This window comes from Lithobates pipiens, unplaced genomic scaffold, assembly GCF_037356315.1.
Source record: "Lithobates pipiens isolate NorthernLeopardFrog02 unplaced genomic scaffold, aLitPip1_a1.2 Scaffold_22, whole genome shotgun sequence".
Classification (NCBI taxonomy): domain Eukaryota; kingdom Metazoa; phylum Chordata; class Amphibia; order Anura; family Ranidae; genus Lithobates; species Lithobates pipiens.
In genome coordinates, this window is record NW_027507784.1 from 322820604 (window position 1) to 322843091 (window position 22488).

General features: G+C 45.5%; 2 protein-coding genes across 8 annotated transcripts in view; one reads left to right on the forward strand and one right to left on the reverse strand.

Annotated features, from left to right (window-relative positions):
* RAI1 (retinoic acid induced 1) overlaps positions 1-2039 on the forward strand; it is a 283330-nt gene extending 281291 nt beyond the window's left edge. For both annotated transcript variants that reach the window (XM_077449506.1, XM_077449507.1), the window contains one exon: positions 715-2039. In XM_077449506.1, the coding sequence (XP_077305632.1) occupies positions 715-729 (15 nt within the window). In that variant the 3' untranslated portion in view covers positions 730-2039. The remainder of the gene's footprint in view (positions 1-714) is intronic.
* A 4033-nt stretch (positions 2040-6072) lies between these two features.
* The window catches only part of SREBF1 (sterol regulatory element binding transcription factor 1), a 69648-nt gene continuing 53232 nt past the window's right edge, over positions 6073-22488 (reverse strand). For 3 of the 6 annotated variants that reach the window (XM_077449510.1, XM_077449508.1, XM_077449512.1), the window contains exon 19: positions 6073-10424. In XM_077449510.1, the coding sequence (XP_077305636.1) occupies positions 10201-10424 (224 nt within the window). In that variant the 3' untranslated portion in view covers positions 6073-10200. Of the gene's footprint in view, positions 10425-20432; positions 21103-22488 lie in introns of those variants that run through there. The other 3 variants (XM_077449511.1, XM_077449509.1, XM_077449513.1) reach the window with 2 other exon arrangements.

Sequence of the window (22488 nt, forward strand, 5' to 3'; positions counted from 1 at the left end):
TTAAAAATGTTCCTTTCCCCCCCTCCTCCTACCTATCCTGCCTAACCTACAGGTAAGAAGGATGTGTGTACAGTGGTACCTTGGTGTACGAGTAACGTGGTCAACGAGCGTTTTAAAAGATGACCAAGTTATTTTTTTTAATTCCTGACTCGGTTTGTGAGTGTGGTCTCGCAAAACGAGCAGGATTCAAGCCAAGTGGGTGTGCAGTACCACCTTTGGCCAGAGGGGGCGGGGGCGCCAGTGACACTCGGACCAGTTCGGAGCTGTTCAGAAATACTCAGAAACACTTATAAATACTCAGTTTCCGAGGGTTTTCAAGTTCAGCCGAGCTGTCCCCGAGTATTTCTGAGGCTCTCCGGCGCCCCCCCCCTCCCCCCATTTGGCCACATGCGGTATTGCATGCAATAGAAGTCAATGCGGAAGGAATTATCTTTGTTTCCATTGACTTCTATGGGGAAACTCGCTTTGATATGTGAGTGCTTTGGATTATAAGCATTCTCCTGGAACGGATTATCCTCGTAATCCAAGGTTCCACTGTACATATCCATTTTTAATCTGCTCCAATGTGGTTATGTGATCACGCAGCTCAGGCTCCCTTGTGTTAGCGAGCAGCTGCTGCAGGGGAGAGGAGGGAACGCTGACAACGACTTTGAGTTGTAAGAAGTGTGTAGAACTTTCACTGACGCTTACTTCTTGTTGAATGACTTTTTGCAGAGACACCTGGTGTAACCATCCTAGAAGCTGACATCACTTTCATTACACCCACCACCTTTTATTCACTCCACACAGTCACCGCGTCCAGCAGGAGGGAAGGAGCCGGTCACCGTCATTGTATTTGCAGAGAGGAGTCAGGCTCTGCAGCGCCCATGTGTGGACAGGGCAGGAACAGCATTGGAGGGGCAAGGACAAGTATGGCTTGACAGGTATAATGTGACCCCATCAGCTGTCTCTGCTCGGGGAAAAGCAGGAATGGTGTCTAAGCAAAAGGGAAAACTTTGGTTTTATCAGCGCCAGTGACCTCATCACGGGGGGTAACTCCATACGGTAGTGACGTTATTCCTTTTCGGGACTATTGCGTGTGGCTGAAAGCTGAGTTTTGGACGGAATCAAAGGTATCTTCCACATAACGCCTGTTCCCAAACTTCTGCCACCTTCCAAAGATCATGACGGTATTCCCAGTGCAGCTTCCTGAGACAAAAGCCAGGCCCCCGGAACTGACCTAGGGAGCGCCCTTCACTTCCTGGACAAGATGGCCGCCACATGGCTACAGCAGCGAACTCTGCATCACAAGGGGATTCGTACAAAACAGAGACAGATTACTGCCAAACGAAAAGGGTTTTTTTTTTTTTTCTGTCTTTTTGGAATGTTTTAGCCCTCCCCCTCCCCCCCCTCTACCCTTCCCCAGCTGCTGTTCATTAAGTGTACTAAAACGTCAACATCTGACCAATCTCACCGTTCTGTAGTTGTTATCTTCGTGTCTCAACTTTTTCTCGGTTCAGCCATTCTGACTCTATTGCAGAGGCCCATTTCATCCCGTCGCCCTCTGCCAGGTTAATCCCGGTACTGCAGCGGAAGTGGATCGCTGGAGGGCGCCACCAAGTGGGGGGGGGGGGGAATGTCAGGTTGAGAACCATCAGCTGACCTAACTTGCCGCAGGCCCTCCCCCCACCCTGCCCTACTGTACATACAGAAAAGTGTTTGACAAAAGTACGGACAATGCCTCATTTTATGGTGTGTGTGTGTGTATATATGTGTATACATATGCATATATAATATATGAAGACTGTACATGTTTAACCCCATAGCTGCCGGGAGGCCTGCAAAAGCCCAATGTGGTTTTTATTTTGTTTTTGTTTTTTGTTTGTTATTTTGTTTTGTTTTTTTGCCAGCTCCTCCGGCAACTGAGGAGTTAAAGCTAGTGTTCTTTTTAGTAAAAATTGCTTCACACTGAAGAATGTGTGTACTGAGCTTTCTAAAAGATGTTTATTTTCTTTAAAAGAGGCTATTGGGAATGTCAATAAAATCTACAATGAACCGTTCCTACGTCTCTGTGTATGGGGGGGCATCCGGGGGGGAAGTTTTAAAGGGGGGCCTGTCTCTCATACACGAGGTAGGAAGACATTTTATATGCAAGGCCTTTGTTTAGTTCTTAGTATCAGAAGGTTGATTGATTGGAGAGATCTGACTCAGTGGAGGGGAGTGTCAGACTTCTACAGAGAGACCACTGCTTCCACACAGGGAGCAAGAGTCAAGGCAAGGCAGGCTTTGCTACTCAGCCTGTGGCTGTTATTCTTTGTTTGCTTTATAAAAAAAAAAATAAGACATTGCACAGCTTTTGTTGGTGTATCTGGGATGTATTTAGAATTCAGGGGTCTCAAACTGGTGGCCATCCAGCTGTTGCGAAAATTACAAGTCTCATGAGGCATTGCAAGGCTGACAGTTACAAGCATGACTCCCACAGGCAGAGGCATGATGGGACTTGTAGTTTCGCAGCAGCTGGAGGGCCGCCAGTTTGAGACCCCTGATTTAGATGTTTTAAACCAGAGGTCTCCAAACTGCGACCCTGGGGCCGGATGCAACCCTTTGCTCGCCTTTATCCGGCCCTTCGGGCATTATTCCTGCCACTGACACCAACAATGAGGCACTAGATCTTCCACTAACACCAATGATGGGGCTCTATGCTCTGGAAAGTATTCGCAATGCTCGACTTTTTCCACATTTTGTTATGTTACTGCCTTCTTCCAAAATTGATTAAATTCATAATTTTCCTCAAAATTCTACAAACAATACCCCATAATGACAACGTGAAAGAAGTTTGTTTGAAATCTTTGCAAATTTATCAAAAATAAAAAACAAAACAAAATCCCACGTACATAAGTATCACAGCCTGTGCTCAATACTTTGTTGAAGCTCCTTTGGCACCAATTTACCGTCTCCAGTCTTTTTGAGTATGAGGCTACAAGCTTGGCACACCTATTTCTGGGCAGTTTGTCACATTCTTCTTTGCAGGACCTCTCAAGCTCCATCAGGTTGGATGGGGAGGGTCGGTGCACAGCCATTTTCAGATCTCTCCAGAGATGTTCAATCGGGTTCAAGTCTGGGCCACTCGGAGTTGTCCCGTAGCCACTCCTTTGTTATCTTGGCCGTGTGCTTAGGGTCGTTGTCCTGTTGGAAGGTCAACCTTCACCCCAGTCTGAGGTCCAGAGCGCTCTGGAGCAGGTTTTCATCAATGATGTCTCTGTAATTTGCTGCATTCATCTTTCCATCGATCCTGACTAGTCTCCCAGCTCCTGCCACTGAAAAATATCCCCACAGCATGATGTTGCCACCACCATGCTTCACTGTAGGGATGGTATTGGCCAGGTGATGAGCGGTGCCTGGTTTCCTCCAGGCATGAAGCTTGCCATTTAGGCCAAAGTGTTCAATCTTTGTTTCATCAGAACAGAGAATTTTGTTTCTCATGGTCTGAGAGTCCTTCAAGTGCCTTTTGCCAAACTCCAAGCGGGCTGCCATGTGTCTTCTACTGGCTTCTGTCTGGCCACTCTACCATACAGGCCTGATTGGTGAAGTGCTGCAGAGATGGTTGTTCTTCTGGAAAGTTCTCCTGTCTCCACAGAGAAGCATTGAACCGCTGTCAGAGTGACCATCGGTGTTCTTGGTCACCTCCCTGACTAAGGCCCTCCTCCCCTGATCGCTCAGTTTGGCCAGACGGCCCACTCTAGGAAGTCCTGGTGGTTCCAAACTTCTTCCACTTACAGATGATGGAGGCCGCTGTGCTCATTGGGACCTTCAAGGCTTCAGCAATTCTTCTGTACCCTTCCCAAGATCTGTGCCTCCATAAAATCCTGTCTTTGAGGTCTACAGACAATTCCTTGGACTTCATGGCTTGGTTTGTGCTCTGACATGCACTGTTAACTGTGGGGTCTTTATATAGAGAGGTGTGTGCCTTTCCAAATCATGTCCAATCAACTGAACTTTCCACAGGTGGACTCCAATCAAGTTGTAGAAACATCTCAAGGATGATCAGTGGAGACAGGATACACCTGAGCTCAATTTTGAGTGTCATGGAAAGGCTGTGAATACTTATGTACATGGGATTTTTTATTTTTAATAAATTTGCAAAGATTTCAAACAAACTTCTTTCACGTTGTCATTATGGGATATTGTTTGTAGAATTTTGAGGAAAATAATGAATTGAATCCATTTTGGAATAAGGCTGTAACATAACAAAATGTGGAAAAAGTGAAGCGCTGTGACTACTTTTCGGATGTGCTGTAATGCCTTCCACTGACAAGACTCCGGCCCCCTTAAAGTCTGAAAAACAGCAAACTGGCCCTTTTTTTAGAAAGTTTGGAGACCCCTTCTTTAAACTGAAAGTTCAGTTGGCCTTTAAAAAAGTCTCACCATCATTTCTAGAATTTTTTGGAATCCTCCAAGGAACCAAATGCATGGAACAATTAGCCCCGACCCCCGGGGCTGACGACCATGCTAGCGGCCCAAGTGCTCCATGCTTCTGGCCTCCTACAGGATTTTAGAACTATATGGAACAAATGGTGATATTTCTTTAAAAGTATTTTTCTAATGCATCTATTACAAGATACCTGAATACACTACATTGTCAAAAGTATTGGTACACCTGCCTTTACACGCACATGAACTTTAATGGCATCCCAGTCTTAGTCCGTAGGGTTCTATATTGAGTTTGGCCCACCCTTTGCAGCTATAACATCTTCAACTCTTCTGCAAAGGCTGTCCACAAGGTTGTAGGAATGTTTGACCATTCTTCCAGAAGCGCACTTGTGAGGTCAGGCACTGATGTTGGACGAGAAGGCCTGGCTCACAGTCTCCGTTCTCATTCATCCCAAAGGTATTCTATCAGGTTGAGGTCAGGACTCTGTGCAGGCCAGTCAAGTTCCTCCACCCCAAACTCACTCATTCATGTCTTTATGGACCTTGCTTTGGTGCACTGGTCCAAATAATTTGGTGGAGAGGGGGGGGGGGGGGAGAATTATGGTGTGGGATTGTTTTTCAGGGGTTGGGCTTGGCCCCTTAGTTTCTTAAGGCTTCAGCATACCAAGACATATTGGACAATTTCATGCTCCCAACTTTGTGGCAACAGTTTGGGGATGACCCCTTCTTGCTCCAACATGACTGCACACCAGTGCACAAAGCAAGGTCCATAAAGGTTACACTCCTGAACCTTGTGGACAGCCTTCCCAGAAGAGTTAAAGCTGTTATAGCTGCAAAGGGAGGGCCAACTCAATATTGAACCCTATGGACTAGGCCTGGGATGCCATTGAAGTTCATGTGCGTGTAAAGGCAGGCTTCCCAATTTGAAAATATAGTGTATGTCTATATGACTGTTATCCTCTGTTCAAATGGACCTCAGACTGGGAAACTGAGGTTCTTCATACTCCCTCGGTGCTAGCCATATGCCTAAGGCTACTTTCACACTGAGCCGTGGCCGCGTTGGCGGTAAAGTGCCACTCGTTTTAGCGGCACTTTACTGTTGTTTTAGCGGGGCTTTTATCCCCTGCTACGGCCGAAGAAAGGGTTAAAAGCACTCATGTTGTGGTGCTTTCGACAAGCTTTTCAGGCACTTTGGAAGCGCTGCCCATTCATTCCAATGGGCAGGGGTGGTTTAGAAGCCCTGTATACAGCGCTCCCAAACCTCCCCAAAGATGCTGCTTGCAGACCTTTTTTTTTTTTTCCCATCCTGCAAGCACACCACCCCAGTGTGAAAGCACTTGGGCTTTCACACTGGGGAGGCATGAGAAGCAGTTTTCAGGTGCTTTTACAGGCGCCTGAAAAACGCCTTCAGCGTGAAAGTAGCTTAAAGGCCTAAGTGCTTAGTTCACATGATCTGTGTAAGGCAAGACTCAGCCAATCTGAGCTCTGATCCTATTCTTCAGCAGGGATCATGTGACCACATTCTTCAGACACATGGCCAGCACTGAAGAGAACCTGGAGCAGCATTTCCTCCAGAAGCCTAATGATTTCCAGGTCTTTATTAAACAATCATGTTCTGATTGGCAAGTATAGATTTATGTTTGAAATAAGGAATAGAGTCAGTTTGGAAAGCAATAGACTACTTTATTTTTTTCTTTGTATAAGAAAATTATAAATATCTTCATAAATCCTCTGTACAAAAAACACTCGGAGACTATAAGAAAATAAGATCTGCAACAAAGCAATACAATCAGGAGCCTTTCCCTCCTTGAACCCACTTTAACTTTTTGTATAAGAGATTACCACTGGCTGAACCTGGAAACTAGAGACAACAAAAATGAACAGGATATTTATTGCCGGAGAGTTTTTGTTAGTTTCAGTCTAGAAAATTGGGGGCCAGGTGACCACAATTATGACATTTTGCATGTTGTACCAGAATTTCAGGGAGGCAATTGGAGAGCGATTGACAACACTGTAAGAATCAAGAATTTGATATGGATTGCAGGTTAAGGTGGCATAAAAGGAATATTTCCACTGTGATTGGATAATTCCCAGCCCCAGATTCTCTTCCATGGACAGCAGCAGTGAAAAGGCCACCCATAGCATCAGCATGGCCGTGTCAGGCCTGATAAGGTTCACTCAAAGTACATCAAGGATAACTAGCAAATTTCACCTATGGATCAGTCAATCCACAGCTTACTCCGTATTGGAAGAGCTTGGCCTTTAAAGAGATGCCGTTTCCCTGCCAAATCAGGGTAAAGCCACAGGCGCTCTTTAAAGCCCACCCTCGGAATCAGCTATCCTCACCTTCACAGCATTTCTAGCCACTTCTTTCTCAACTACATAATATCCTGTATCTGAGCTACAGAGCAATGACACCTCCTCCATTATGTAACCCTGTTCTGGCTTAGAGATTGGCTATTAGGCCTGAGCACTGCACCATGGGAGATGGTCACATGCTCCCCCCATACCTGGAAACACCAGTTACTATATGGTGGCTGTGCAGTGGGAAGGGGGGTATAAATGGGGTTCCAGTGTTTATAACTACATTTGCCTCTTCCACTCCAGTGTCCACTCCACTGGCAAATACCAGGTATTGTTGAAAATTGCACAGTTTATGGCACGCCCCCTGCCCTCATGTGAAGGCGCTGGGGCCTGGCGATTGTCTGCACAGACCCAAAAGCATGGCAGGGGGTTTCCACAGAGTTGTCCAGACCCAGAAGTTCTTTTTTTCCGCAAACCAAAGCAGTAGAGATTGGCTGTAGAGCTACGAACAAGATGGCGCTTAGTGGGAGTTAAAATTAAGGTTTGTATTAAATCCCAACTATAGTTTCCTTGGTGGTCTCCAAACTATGGCTCTCCAGCTGTTGAGGAACTAGAATTCCCATTATTATTATTATTATACAGGATTTATATAATGCCAACCGTTTGCACAGTGCTTTACAACATGAAGGCACACCGTACATTTACAATACAGGAGGAATCGGAGGGCCTTGCTCGTTAGCGCTTACAATCTAGAAGGGAGGGTCAAAGGAAACGAAAGGTAATAACTATGGGGGGGGGGGGGGGGGGTGAGCTGATGGAGAAAATGAAAATACAGTTGTTAGGTTTGGGTAGGATAGGCTTCTCCAAAAAGGAGGGTTTTCGGGGATCGTCTAAAAGCTAATAGTAGAAGATAATCAGACAGATTGGGGTTAGGAGTTTCATAGGATTGGAGAGGCTCTGGAGACGAGCATGGGAGGAGGTGACGAGGGAGCTAGAGAGCAAGTCTTGAGAGGAACGAAGAGGACGATTAGGTGGGTATTTTGAGACTAGGATTCATGTGGCTGGGGGCTAAGTTGAGGTTGGATTTGTAAGTAGTTATTAGTATTTTCAATTTAATTTGTTGGGTGAGCAGAAGCCAGTGGAGGGATTGACAGAGTTGAGTAGCAGATACTGAGCGGTTGGTAAGGTGGGGGAGTCTAGCAGCAGCATTCATGATGGATTGAAGGGGGGAATGGACTATAAAGAGGTAAGCCAATGACAAGGGAGTTGCAGTAGTCAAGGCGAGAGATGACCAGGGAGTGAATTAAGAGCTTTGCTGTGTCATTGGTTAGAAAGGGGTGTATTTTGGAGATGTTTCGGAGGTTTAGGTGGCAAGATTTGGACAGTGATTAGATGTAGGGCTTAAAGGAGGGTTCAGAGTGCAGGACTAAACCTAGGACCTGGCCTAGGACCGAGGAAGGGGAGGAAAAATTATAAGTTCTGTTTTGGCTAGATTGAGTTTGAGGAAGTGGTGTGACATCCAGACTGATATATCTGTTCGTAAATTAGCGATGCGTGAAGAGACGGAGGGAGTGAGCTGAGGGGGTAGAGAAATAGATTTGGGTGTTGTCAGCGTATAGATGGTATTGGAAGCTATGGGAGGAAATGTAGATTGAAAATAGGAGAGGTCCAAGAACAGAACCTTGGGGAACCCCAAACAGAGAAAGGAGGAGGAGGAGGTAGAATTGTAATTAACCATCATATCTGTCAAGAGTCTTACAGGGACATGCAGTTCCATAACAGCTGGAGGGCTGTAGTATGGACACCTCTGCTCTAGTACGTGAACGTCTCACTTAAATTCAGATTTACTAAATCAAAGATATAGAAGGACGTAATGCTGGTTCTGTTCTGCATGTGCTCCCCATGCATGCATCCATTTTGTGAGCCATGCCTGGATGTGTGGAACTTCAGTAGCTTTGTGACAGGTTCTCTTTTTCTACACAACAAAGCAGTGTGTAGGAGCAGAGATATCACTGACCTAAATACTGATCGCAGCAGCTGCCAAGACCTCTCTTTTACTGTGGACCACCATACTAGTTTCAGGGCTGCAAGAACATTCAAGGACCAGATTTTGTTGTACAGAAGTCAAACTACAGGGCAGCCCTGGACCTACCAAAGACCTTAAGGGGTTTTAAACGTGTAAAAAGTCCAGTGAAAGCACCTGACTCGGAGTCCAAAATCTTTTAAATAATGGTGTTCATTCAAAAAACAATATAAAATAGCCAATATGTTTCAGGGGTACACCGTTACCCCTTCTTCAGGGCTCGGGTACTGTATATGCTTTGCAGGACTGCTGCTATTTTGCTCCTGAAAAATGTCCATGTTTCATTCTCCAAGTAACAAATAGTGGTGACTGAGCCATGTTCAGTCCTCCCAACCATATACAATGTTTCAGCCCTGAAGAAGTGATCAGTGTTCCTTTTGAAACGCGGTGGAAATTTTCCATTGTCTTGTTGTGAATGACCACTGTGGGCAAGATATTTATGATTTATGGTTGTTTCGTTTGGTGCTCTCCTTGGACTTCATACATGTGGATTCCAAAGATCAGTGTGTCCCACTGCCATTGTGTCTTTTGACCTTCTCCAACCATAATCCATTGAGGGGTCAAACCCATAGCCTCAGTCACACGGTCTAGGGATTTTTTTTTTTTTTAAACGGATTCTCCAAATTTTCCAGAAATGTTAGCCCTTACCGGCTTTGACTCCGAAGACATACATCCATACATCTTTATTAGACCCATAATTCGGCCCTTCAACCCAGGTAAGAGCTGAATTGCACATGTTGACCTGAACTTGGGTTGTACCCTCTGGTCTCAGAAGGGTCTGCAGAACTAGGCCTCCGCTTTCTAGTATGTCTGACTGGAAGAATCTGGTTGCTTTGAGCAACTGACACTTTTCCTGTTTCCAAGCCCTACCCCCACACACAGAGGCTGACTGTGAGGCCTTTCTTCACATATACTATCGTTTCTGAACCTTCCTCCCCTTTACATAGCAATGGGTAGGCAAATCGTGTAAAAATACTTTATATGCATAACGGTAGATTGAAGCTGTACTATTTGTGATTATACTGTATTCATCATGGTGCATCTGTGGCCTAGACATGTCTGCACTGGCCAATTTGTATAGGCTTTCCGGCCTGTCCGTTCCAAGCAATCAGCAGCTTATTACTTGACCAAGGCTGTTCTTCACTCAGAAAGAAGAAGAACAGCTTTAGGCTCCCACCTCATGACACTGGTTCCTGTGAATAAAAAAAAAATGGTCTCTTCCGCTTTGTCTAGGCAACAGGTACACTTTGAAATGCTGTCTGTGGAAAATCACAGCCATTTAAATGTGGCCACATCTTCATTTTTGATTTCTGTGTAGTCTGCAGAAGCAAATACTGAGAAGTTATCCAGTGATCACTGGACGCGTTTTGCAAGAGATCCATTTGGCGGGAGGTCAGGTTGTCCTAGCTGGAGGTCACAGCCGTGCTGCTGCCAAGAGTCAGGATGAACTGCTGACAGTCCTGCAGGGTGCGTTTGTCGCCAAGCTTCTCTAAAGTCCGGGCAGCTTCGGCCAGCATGCCCACCCTCTGCCCTGGGGCAGACAGAAATGTTGGAGGCAGGTAGCGGCACGCCAGGAGGAGGGCTTCTGCGTGCTCCCGCGTGGTCGGCGCAGCTTCTCGGGTGCCTGCTGGGAATACAGAGGCTAAATCATTAAGCAAATGCTCCAAGATCAGTCAGAACATTCAACTTTTTCTATTAAAACATGTAGAGCAGTGTTCTCCAAACTGCTGCCCTTTATCCAGCCCTTGGGCCACTTTTCCTCCCACTGATACCAACAATGGGGCATAAATTCATGTTACTGAAACCTATGGTGGGGAATAAATTCTTCCCACTGACACCAACAATGGGGCACCATTCCCCGCACTGACACCAACATTGGGGCACCATTCCTCGCACTGACACCAATGATGAGGCACCATTCCCCGCACTGACACCAATGATGGGGCACTATTCTTCCTCTTAATGCCAAGGACGCACTGTTTATGCCCACTGCTACTTGGACAGTTTCTACTCCCAATGACCACAGTCCACCTCTCAAACTCTGAAGGCCAGTAGAGGCCTTCGTTAGACTGGATTAGGGGTCTCCAAACTTTCTAAACAATCTTTTTACTCAAAGCAACCTGGATTGCCCATGTGCCCAACCTGCAGCCCTTTGGAAGATGATGTGCAGTCCTCAGACCTGTGTCATGTGTAGTAGGAACATTTATTAGGGTAATAGTATTGATTTCTACTAGCCAAATGTAACATCTTCCCAGTTTCGTAATGTTTTCTACAGCAAATCCCACGCCAACAATGTAACATGCCCACACTCTCTGACCCACATTTCCTCTATTAAGTCTGCAGTCTCTGACAGTCCTCTCAAGCATATTGAACATTAAATGTGGCTGCTGACATCACCAAAGGGCCACACATGATGCAGTGCAAGGGCCTTACTACACCGTCCATTCAGTTTTATATCCAAGCAGTTTGGCCATAGTGTTACATAGCTATTGGTGACAGTAAAGGAAGCCAAATTCTCTTTTTTTGTTCTCGCAGTTAGGGCAGCAGTTGTCAATCTATGAGCTAAAGAGGACACATGGCTTCCTTTACTGTCACCAATAGCTATGTAACACTATGGCCAAACTGCTTGGATATAAAACTGAATGGGCGGTGTAGTAAGGCCCTTGCACTGCATCATTGTTGGTAAACTGAACCATACACTGTACAATCAGATTGTACAGTCCATAGCCACCGACAGTCCCACATTTGGAACCAAATCCCTCTCTCTCTTTTTTTGGTCTGATGTCAGAAATCGTAGGGCCCCATAAAGCCTAGCTGACAGAATGGTAAACCAAGCTTAACGGGTGGCTACAGGTGCATAAACAAACCGCTGATTCATGCAACCAGATTACTTGTGAGTGTGAGCCCTCAATTATGTTTTTTTTTATTATTATTAAATTACAATGTTAGGTTTTTATTTTACATTTTTAACAGGGCAGTCTCACTCTTGACACAGAGAAAGAGATTGAGCACACAGATTTCTTAATCCTTTCTCTACAGCCTCAGCTTCAGAGTGGATGAACAGAAAGTGCTCTGTACAGAGGCTCCCTGTTCATTCACAAACTGAAGCATTGTAATTAGAGGGAGGGCCACAAGGGGATTGGTTTCAGTAATTGTGCCCTTTCCTGCTGCATCCTGCTTTCCCCCTAAGGCCGCGTACACACGGGCGGACTGTCCGCCCACCTAGGTTCGTCAAACAGTTTGACAAACAGTCCGTTCAAAATTAGCATGAACGGACTTGACCACACACGACGAACGAACAGTCCGCTGAAAACTTGCGCGATGACGTGAACGGCACGTACGACGGGACGAGAAATTCGAAGTCCAATACACTGCAATGCAACCTTCGCCGTGTAAATTCTTTCTGAGCATGCGCGAGACTTAGTTTATCGAACAAGCCTACACACGAGCGGACTGTCCGCTCAAACCAAGTTTCAGCGGACAGTCTTACAGAAATTCCGAAAAACTTTGTTTGTCAGACTGTCCGCTGAAACTGTCCGCTGAAGCCCACACACGAGCGGACTGTCCGCTGAAACACTGTTCAGCGGACAAAGTTGGGGCGAACAGTCCGCCCGTGTGTACGCGGCCTTAGAGAGAGGGATGAAAATCACCCTTAGGCTGGATTCACACCTATGGCAGTTTTAGTGCTTTTTGCATTACAGTCCATTTACCATGGTTTCCTATGTAACAGGTTCTGTAGTGCAAATCTGCAAAATGCATGAAAAATGCCATAGGTGTGAATCCAGCCCTAGAACACATTTAGAATTTTGGGAGGCGATTTAAATTTGTACAGTCACATTGGGGGTTAATTTCAAAAGGAAAATCCACTTTGCACTACAAGTGCTCTTTGAAGTGCAGTCACTGTAAATCCAAGGGGGACATGCAAGGAAAATAAAAAACAGAATTTTAGCTTGCACATGATTGGATGATAAAATCAGCAGAGCTTCCCCTCAGCTTTACAGCAATTGCACTTCCAAGTGCACTAGTAGTGCAAAGGGGATTTGCCTTTCGTAAATAACCCCCCTGTATAGTGTATGGCCAGCTTACAGCAGATCAGTTGTAACATGTATGGTCAACTTTAGGCACCTCCATGGGGTCCATTATGAAAGCTACAACACAAAAGGGTGCCACTAATTGTGGTATAAGAAGTGTTTTGTTTGATAAGTACTAGCCACGGTGGAAGTTGAATAGGAAAAGCGATACTCTGAGGTCGGATTCACATATCTCCGGCGGCGGGTTCCCAGCATGGGGTCCAGCGCGCATCTGTACACTGGTTCGGGTCCTAATTTTTGCCTAAATTCACACCTGAACCTGAACCAGACCCAAACACACACACGGGACCCTTTTCTAATGCGCTCCGTGGCCACCCCAGACACGTGTGAGCGGCTCCTTTGAGAGCCAGTCACACTAGTCTGTCATGCAAGTTGGATGCAGGGAAAACTGCATCCGATTTCACAGATGTGTGAACCCGGCCTGAAAAGGATTTCATTCATTCAATCGCTGTGAAAATAGGATTGATGCCCCATAGGAGAAAGAAAAAAAAAAAAAAGTTAATGAGGACCAAGCCAAATGGTATATGTTTAGATAATATGAAGTGTAGACATTAGTAACTAAAAGCAGGGTTCACAAATTCAACACTGTGCTCAGATGGATGGATGAATGGATGGATGGATGGATGTCCAGCCTCTCCTAGGTTACAGAATAACTAGGACCATATTCAAAACATTCCCATCAGATTCCGCACTCACCAGAAATGTCAGGTCTATAAAGGGCCCTTTCACACTGGTGCACTTTTGCTGTACTAAAAACACACCTCTCTAGTATGAAAGCAGCGCATGAGTATTATGATTCCCTGTAACTGTTCGCATTGCTGCGTTTGAGTTTTAAAAGTCTTGCATGCTGCACCTTTGGTGTACTTGTCAGAAAGCAAACCTCCCATTGATTTCCAGAGGAAACGCATCCAAAAAAAAAAAAAACCCTCAGTGCATTTTTGGTCACATGCCCAAGTTTCACAGGTGCATGCTGGGAGACAGGAATCTAGAATTGCAACCAAAAAACGCAATATATTACCAAAAGTATTGGGGCGCCTGCCTTTAGATGCACCTGAACGTTAATGGCATCCCCAGTCTTATGCCCCGTACATACGATCGGCCTTTCCAACGGAAAATGTGCGATCGGATCGTGTAGTCAGAAAATCTGATCTTGTGTGGGCTCCATCGGACTTTTTCCATCGGAATTTCCGACACACAAAGCTTGAGAGCAGGATCTAAAATTTTCCGACGTCAAAATCCGATTGTTTAAATTCTGATCGCGTGTAGACAGTTCCGACGGACAAAGTGCCAGGCATGCTCAGAATAATATAGAGACAAAAGCTATTGGCTACTGGCCTCTTTATAGTCCCATCGTACATGTTCTACGTCACTGCGTTTGGAACGATCGGATTTTCCGACAACTTTGTGCAACCGTGTGTATGCAAGACAAGTTTGGGGCAAAATCCGTCGTAAAAAAATCTGACGGATTTTGTCATCAGAATGTCCGACCGTGTATACAGGGCATTAGTCCGTAGGGTTCAATATTGAGTTGGCCCGCCCTTTGCAGCTATAACAGCTTCAACTCTTCTGGGAAGGCTGTCCACAAGGTTTAGGAGTGTGTCTATGGGAATGTTTGACCATTCTTCCAGAAGCGCATTTGTGAGGTCAGGCACTGATGTTGGACGAGAAGGCCTGGCTCACAGTCTCCGCTCTAATCATCCCAAAAGTGTTCTATGGGGCTGAGGTCAGTATTCTGTGCAGGCTAGTCAAGTTCCTCCAACCCAAACTTGCTCAGTTATGTCTTTATGGACCTTGCTTTGTGCACTGGTGGGCAGTCATGTTGGAACAGGAAGGGGCCATCCTCAAACTGTTCCCACAAAGTTGGGAGCATGCAAAGTGCGGGCCAACTCAATATTGAACCCTACAGACTAATGCCGCTTACACACGATCGGAATTCTCGTTGGAAGAAGCTCTGATGGTTTTCCCAACGGAATTCCGCTCAAGCTGACTTGCCTACACATGGACACACCGAATTCCGATAGTTTAGAACGCAGTGATGTGCAACACATAGGACGGAACTAGAAAAAGGAAGTTTAATAGCCAGTAGCCAATAGCTTCCCTCTCGTAGTTGAATCTGAGCATGCGTGATTTTTTGGCGTGTCGAAATTGCATACACACGATCGGAATTTCTGATAGAAAGTTTTTCCGTCTGGAAAATTGAGAACATGCTAACAAATTTTTGGCTGGCGGAAATTCGGACAGCTAAATTCCGATGGAGCATACACACGGTCACATTTTCAGATGAAAAGCTCTCATCGGTCTTTTTCTAGCTGGAATTCCGACCGTGTGTACGTGGCATAAGACTCCACTAAAGTTCATGTACGTGTATAGCCAGGTGTCCCGATACTTTTGGCAATATAAGGTAAGTTTTTGCAAAAACACATTCTTTTTTGTTTTTTTTAAGTGCACTGGTATGAAAGGGCCCAAGCCCTTGTGTTACAGGCTCCTGCAACTGTCCTTGCAACTCCTGATTATTCCTGTGCTACCAACCAGCACAGACAGGATTACAGCCTCACTCAGGACTTTCCACCTTCTTCTCACTGCCCAATTTTTTTTTTAGAAGCGGAACTTTATATGGTCACAAAGTCAAAAAAGAAAGAGCATAGCGGAAAAAAAAAAAAAAAAACTCTACAAACACCATCTCCAGTGTTGTGACACATTTCCATGGTGCCTCTGATGAAGTCAATTGACAAACGCACACTGGAGCCACTTTTCATAATGGTTTTTAATGAACTGGAGTTACACTATGCTGGTTTTAGGTTTAACTCCATGACCGGATCAAGTGTTGGTTTTTCAGAGGCAGAAATCCTGTCTGTTCCGGTGTGGATCTCAGAAATAATCAAAGAGCTGCACAGGGAAGTTGCCATTTGCGCTGATGATTACCTGCAGACCCAATGGTCAGGGGCTGTAGTGTGAGTATTTATAGGCCCCTTGCAAACTACTGTCTGAAGATCAATTCAATTCAGGAATACCGTTTTTTTTGTTTTTCGTTTTTCTTTACTGGTTGAAATGCAGCCAATTGTACGTAAACATGCACTGTGTATAGCACATGTACAAATAGAAAAACTGCCCTTTTAGTTTCCACCCTACAAGTGACCCAGGAATGGACATTTCTCTAGTTTAGCCTTTTTTTTTTTCCAACTGGGGTGCCTTGGCAAAAGGGCCCAAAAATTGTATAAAAGCCAGCGTGTGGATGAAGCCTGCCATTTAGTTACACAAAGCCACAGGTCTTCATTGTGCACCATTACAGCCTTCAAGCTGTCAACATCCTCACAACCAATGGCATCATTAGTTGATATGGAGGACATTAGGTGCCTGCATAGCATCCTTATTTGACCCTCCTCTGCCCATCTCCATCATCCTTGGGGGTCAAATTAGCTGAGTGTTGGAGAAAAACTGAAGAGGAACATTGGAAAAAACTAGTCAGTACCACGTTGCAAAAGTGTATTTTTTGGAAGAATAATAATTCACCTCCAACCAGTTGCAGCCCATGCACTATGGGCGCACGGGTGCCGCACCAACCCCCCACATCCATGTGCTCTTTCAGGACACCACATGCATAGATCCCTATGGTGGGGGCAGTACTTTTTGAAGCCCCTGATTAGAGCCAGAGGCTCTAATAGGCTTCAAAATAGGGTGGGCTCGGGGCGCAGAGAGTGCGCCCCAATCCCACCCAATCGTGTGCCTAATAGCAAATAAATTTTCACACCAACCTTCCTCCCCATCAATCAGGAGGCAGGGCGTCAGACCTGTTTCCTGATTGGTGCTTAGGAAGAGTCGCGGAGGAGACACACGCTGGAACGGAGGTGGCCGCTGAGAGGAGCTGCTGCCTGGCAATAAGTGCCAGGGGGTCTGTCAGAGGCATGCGCAGAGGGGGGTTGGGGGTGCTGCCAGAGCCACGAGCCCTACGAATGGGGCAGTGGGCACAGTGGCTGCATATGACGGGTACACGTGGCTGCATTTGATGGGGGGGGGGGGGTTCAGTATTTTTTTTAGATTGTTTGCGCCCCCCAAAACTATTTTGAGCACTAGCCACCACTGCCTCCAACATTGGGCATCCTACTTGTGTGGATGTTGTTGCATTATATAAAACTATTAGAATCGTTTTTACATTTTAGAATGGGGTGCCTCGAGATTGTCCATCATTTTTAAAAGGGTGCCTCGAATGTAAAAAAAAAGTTGAGAACCAATGCTCTAGTTTATTGCTCTCCCTTTTTCTGCACCTATCACCAACAGCCAAAAAGGCTTGTGTGATGAAGAGTATGATATACAGCTCTGTGCACACCGGAAAACACAGACAGCCTTTCTATTTGTTCATCTGTCCTCTCAGGGTAAGCGATCAATGACAGGAAAGGGTATCAGGGACAGATTTTACAGAACATGTACAGCAAACTACACTTGTATGTGGCGTCCTTTGTATCTGATGTGCGCTGCCCGCATTTTTTATGCTGCTTGGTAAAGGGGGTGAAGAACTGGAAGACGGTACAGGAAATGGAAATACAGTAGAGAGCTATTGCAAATCCAATTCTGGGTTATTATAACAGATATGGCAGTTTTCCTCAACGGCAAGATCCATAGGGCCATTAAAGGGCGCCAATCTATAAACTGGCCTGTCCAGTGAAGCTTTTTGTGTTGACATAGAAACCAGCTGCTCACAAAGCGGTACATTCCACTGCTGGGATCCCGAAACTGGTGTCCTTTGGCACAAGGTTAGTCTTAAGCTGAGGATCCAGACACACAAGGGGTAGGTATGCAAAAAAAAAGGGGGGGGGGGGGTTACATGAGGGAGGTTTAGGCTGAAGGCTACAGCTTAGTGTTGGGGGTCATCAAGGGTTATACTATCCCCTGTAACATTGTTTAGAACTATAATACATGGTCCAATTTCGAAAGATCTTTCTTTTGAACATCAGACATTTTGTGATTCTGATGGTGCCACCATTGATTTCGAATTTCGACCAACCAAGCCTTCAATTGCTTCATGTTTACTTCATGTTGTTACAGTAAAGAATTTGTGGCTGGGAATCTTCCTTTCTTGCACTCTTGCGCATTTATTTTTTGATTCCATTTCTCACACGAGTCTCCCATCATTGATTAGAAAATCATTAGTTTTCCAAAAAAAAAAAAATCTCCAACATGCCCGATTACTCAAATTCAATGGCCGCATGAAAATCTGCTGTTTCTGCAGCCTACTAATGGTGCGAAATTCGAACCATGTATGGCCCAGCCTAAGTGTTAGAGGAAGGTCAGTAAGGGGGTTACAGGGAAAAGGTTGTGTTAACACTAAGGCCCCTTTCACACTGGGGCATTGGGTGTTTCGGCAGTAAAGCGTCAATATTTTTAGCGGCACTTTACCGTCAATTTCACAGCGCCATTTGGTCACTAGCGGGCGCTTTTACCCCCCACTAGCGGCCGAGAAAAGGGTTAAAACCTTTGCAAAGTGCTCCTGCAGCAGCGCTATGCAGCGGTATAGCCGCGCTGCCCTAATGATTTCAATGGGCAGGAGCAGTGTATACACCGCTCCAAAGATACTGCTAGCAGGACATTTTTTTTGCGTCCTGTCAGAGCACCGCTCCAGTGTGAGAGCCCTTGGGGCTTTCACATTGGAGAGACAGCAGCGGCTCTTTTGGGGCGCTTTGCAGGCGCTATTTTTAGCGTTATAGCGCCTGCAAAGCGCCCCAGTGTGAAAGGGGTCTAACCCTCCCTGTAACCCCAACATAACTTTCCTTCACTGTAACCTTCACATTAACCCTTCCGCCTTCCGCTCCATGCACACTGATGTAAAAACTTTGCTTCTACAGGAGTTTTGTGTTCTGCCTGTAGAAGCAACTCCATGTTATCCTATGTGTTCATACACATTAGGTAGGACCTTTACAGGCATATTTTAACGATCAACGTTTAGAGGCAGGGGGAAAAAAAACAAAAAAAAAACCCTTTCCAATTTGCGTTTGATTGGAGGATACTGCCAGAAAGAAAAAAAAAAAAAAAAAGAAAAAAACGTAAAACTCTTCTAAACTTTGTACAAAAAATGCTCTATATGAGCATTTTTACTCCAAAGAGAACAGACGTTTTTTTAAGCCTAGTGTGCATGGAGCCTAACACTAACCCTCTTTATGCCCCAACACTATCCCTTCCTGTAACCCTACTAACCTTAAGGTTACAGGGAGGGATAGTGTTGGGGTTATGCGGAACATTAATGTTAGAGGAAGGGTTAGTGCAGGGATATGCAATTAGTGGACCTCCAGCTGTTGCAGAACTACAACTCTCATGAGGCATAGCAAGACTCTGATAGCCACAAGCATGACAGCCAGAGGCAGAGGCATGAATGGACTTGTACTTTTGCAACAGCTGGAGGTCCACTAATTGCATATCCCTGGGTTAGTGGTTTGGGATGTCAAACTGGGGGCCCTCCAGCTGTTGCAAAACTACAAGTCCCATCATGCCTCTGCCTGTGGGAGCCACGCTTGTAATGCCACGTACACACGACCGGACTTTGACAGCAAAGGAACGAATCCGTTGGACAATTCGATTGCGTGTGGGCTCCATCGGACCTTTGCTGTCAAAAAATCTAACAGACTTTAGAAATAGAGCAGGTTTTAAATTTTTCCACCCGACCCAGTTCCTATGGAGAAATCTGCTTGTCTGTATACTAGTGCGACAGACGAAAACAGACGCTAGGGCAGCTATTGTTCATTCGGAAAGTCCGTTGGAACTCCGCCGAAAGTCCGTCGGGAAGACCGTCGGACCTAATCTGCTGGAAAGTCCGGTCGTGTGTACGCGGCATAACTGTCAGCCTTGCAATGCTTCATGGGACTTGGAGTTCTGTAAAAGCTGGAAGGCCGCCAGTTTGACATCTCTGGAGGATCAGTGTTCAGGTTACAGGGAGGGTTATGAGTGGGTTAGTGTTAGGGTTACACAGATGCTTAGTGTTAGGGTTACAAGAAGGGTTAGTGTTAAGATTACAAGGAGGATTAGTGCAAGGGATCCTTACAGCGTAGGCTTGCTCTCTGCAATGTGAGATCTACACTCAAAGCTACCAGCACTGATCCAACACTGAAAATGAAAGCATGGAGCTTCTAATTTCCAGGTTATCAATGCAAGTTATAAAGCCAATAAAGGGACTATTTAGGTAGCACAGTTTTTATACAAGTAGCTTGTAATAGACGAGGCTTGGTGACCAAGTAGCATCAACACTGATCGTGATTTTTCACATAATCCACAGTCACCTTTTCCTAGTGAGCAGCTACTGATTTGGAGGCGGCCATGTTGTGCTCTATACCATTACAGGACTGCCATGCTAAGCCTTCGCTAGCCTTCAGGAAGTGGTCATACTGGACTCATGTATGTAATGTCTGTTACCCTTAGCATTTAGTTTCTCTTTGCATTTTCAAACCCTTCCTATAGTGATAACAGTTGCAATGAGCAACCCAGACAGTTCTCCTTTCAGGCAAATTCATTCCTTCAGCTAAGAACTAGTAAAAGAAAAAAAAACAGACAGGTGGCTGCAGTCAGTTCTTAAATTAAAAATTATTTAATAGAAAGAACAGACGCTGACATATTTACAAACTCTTGCGTATGTTCCACCTTGGACTATTTGTGACCAGAGCAGCATGTGACGAAGCAAAAAGCATCACCTAACGAGAGTCCAACGCTTTCCCCAACATCGGGGCTCTGCAAGTACAAAACAATGCAATTCTACACACATCTCTATGAATAGCTGCAATTATTCCACAGCATGACTGTGTCCTCTGCGTAGCACGCCTCCATGGTCTGATAGAAAGGACTTTTATTCTAGTCCAGAGAGGACTTAGCGTATGTATTCATTCAGGACCAAAAAAGGACTCCCCTCCCACGTTCCCAAGAACTCGTCTTGTTACTGTGCTGACTTGAGTCATTGATAACACACAGTTCCATCTTCTCTGCTACTAAAGTATAGGATGAGGAGGCGCATTTTTTCCTGAGATGGTCCCTGTATAGGTGTGGGACTGGGGCAGACCTCTCTTGCTGCTCCCATAGACTCAGATAGAGGTTGGTCTGCACCGAGAGGGGGCAGGGGGACAGCAGATGAAGGGCCAAGAACAATGGAGGGGGAGAGAAGGTCTCTTTAAAACGTCAGTGACGATTATTGACAGGGCAGGGTCGGAAGTGTCACACTGCAACTGACCAGCCGCGCAATATCTGCGAATAAAAAAGAGGCAGCTTCAGTAAGGACTGCTCCAACATCCAATCATTTGCCTACCGTGCCATGCCAAAAGCCTACTGCTGAGGCTAGTTTATAGAATGCTGACCTATAGCCAAAGTTTATTGGGGTCTATGCAAATCCTGACATACACTTTAGCCCTTTATCAGTCTGTAAAAACAAAAGAAAATTAGTGGGGGGGGCTACCTCTGTGTAATAACATAACATGGTACAGCACCAACTTCCTACATTATCTTCTCCCCATCCTGCTGTCTGCAGAGCACAGAGGTTTAGGTTTGTCAGGTTGTGTTGAAATACCAGATTTCACCAGGAGGTGGCACTGCAAATAAGCTCTCCCACTGCTGAATGCTACGCTTGAGAAAACCCAACTTTCTAGTCCCTTTCTCAGAGTAAAACTATTGCATTTAAACCTCACACTGCAGTGCTCTGTACTGGCATAGCTGAGCAACAGCCACACCCCAAATTATAAGTGTCCTCACATGGACTTCTATTGTAGAGGAAGAAAGGGGGCATATGCCTGAATACATCGGTAACCCTCTGGACCATACAATTCAATTTAGACACCCAGCGCAACTACTGTAAGCCCCTGTACACACGGTCGGAGATTTTGCCAACCAAATCCGTCGGATTTTGTCCGACGGATTGTGTCCGAAACTGTTGCATACACACGGTTGGGCCAAGTTGGCGAAAAATCCGATCTTTCAGAACGTGATGACGTAATTTCGTTACGATGGGACTACATTCAGGCTAGTAGACAATAACTTTGATATAGGAATTTGATCTGAGCATGCGTGGCACTTGGTCCGATCAAAATGCTATACACATGATCGGATTACGTCCGACCGGCCCAGTTGGTCGGGAAATATTTCCAACATGTTGGAAAATTGGGTACAACGGAGATTCGGACGGAATCAGTCCGATGCATACCACACACAGTCGGATTATCTGACGACACGGTCCGATAAGACGCATTCCGACGGATTCTCCGACCGTGTGTACAGGGCATAACAGATGGCAAGACTGAAAAACGGAGGTCAATACAATGTCTGCAGATCTACTTCTGTGATTTCAGAGGGGCTTTGCTAGTTGCAATCTAATTGTATAGTCTCCTTTATCAATATCTATATAGTGTTAAACCTTAACCCTAACCCTAACCCTGGGCAAATAGAAAATTAAAGTGACTGTAAAAAAAAAAGTAAAAAAAAAAAAAAAATTTGCTTTTGTTTACCCAAATACATTCTCTACATCCTGCGTCTGTCAATCAAATCCTATGACAAGGGATCAGGGGATGGGGCAGAGCCCCTCTGCATCTATAAAAACACAGGAAGGCGCTTCCTATGTTAGGCACTTGTCAAAGAGGAGCC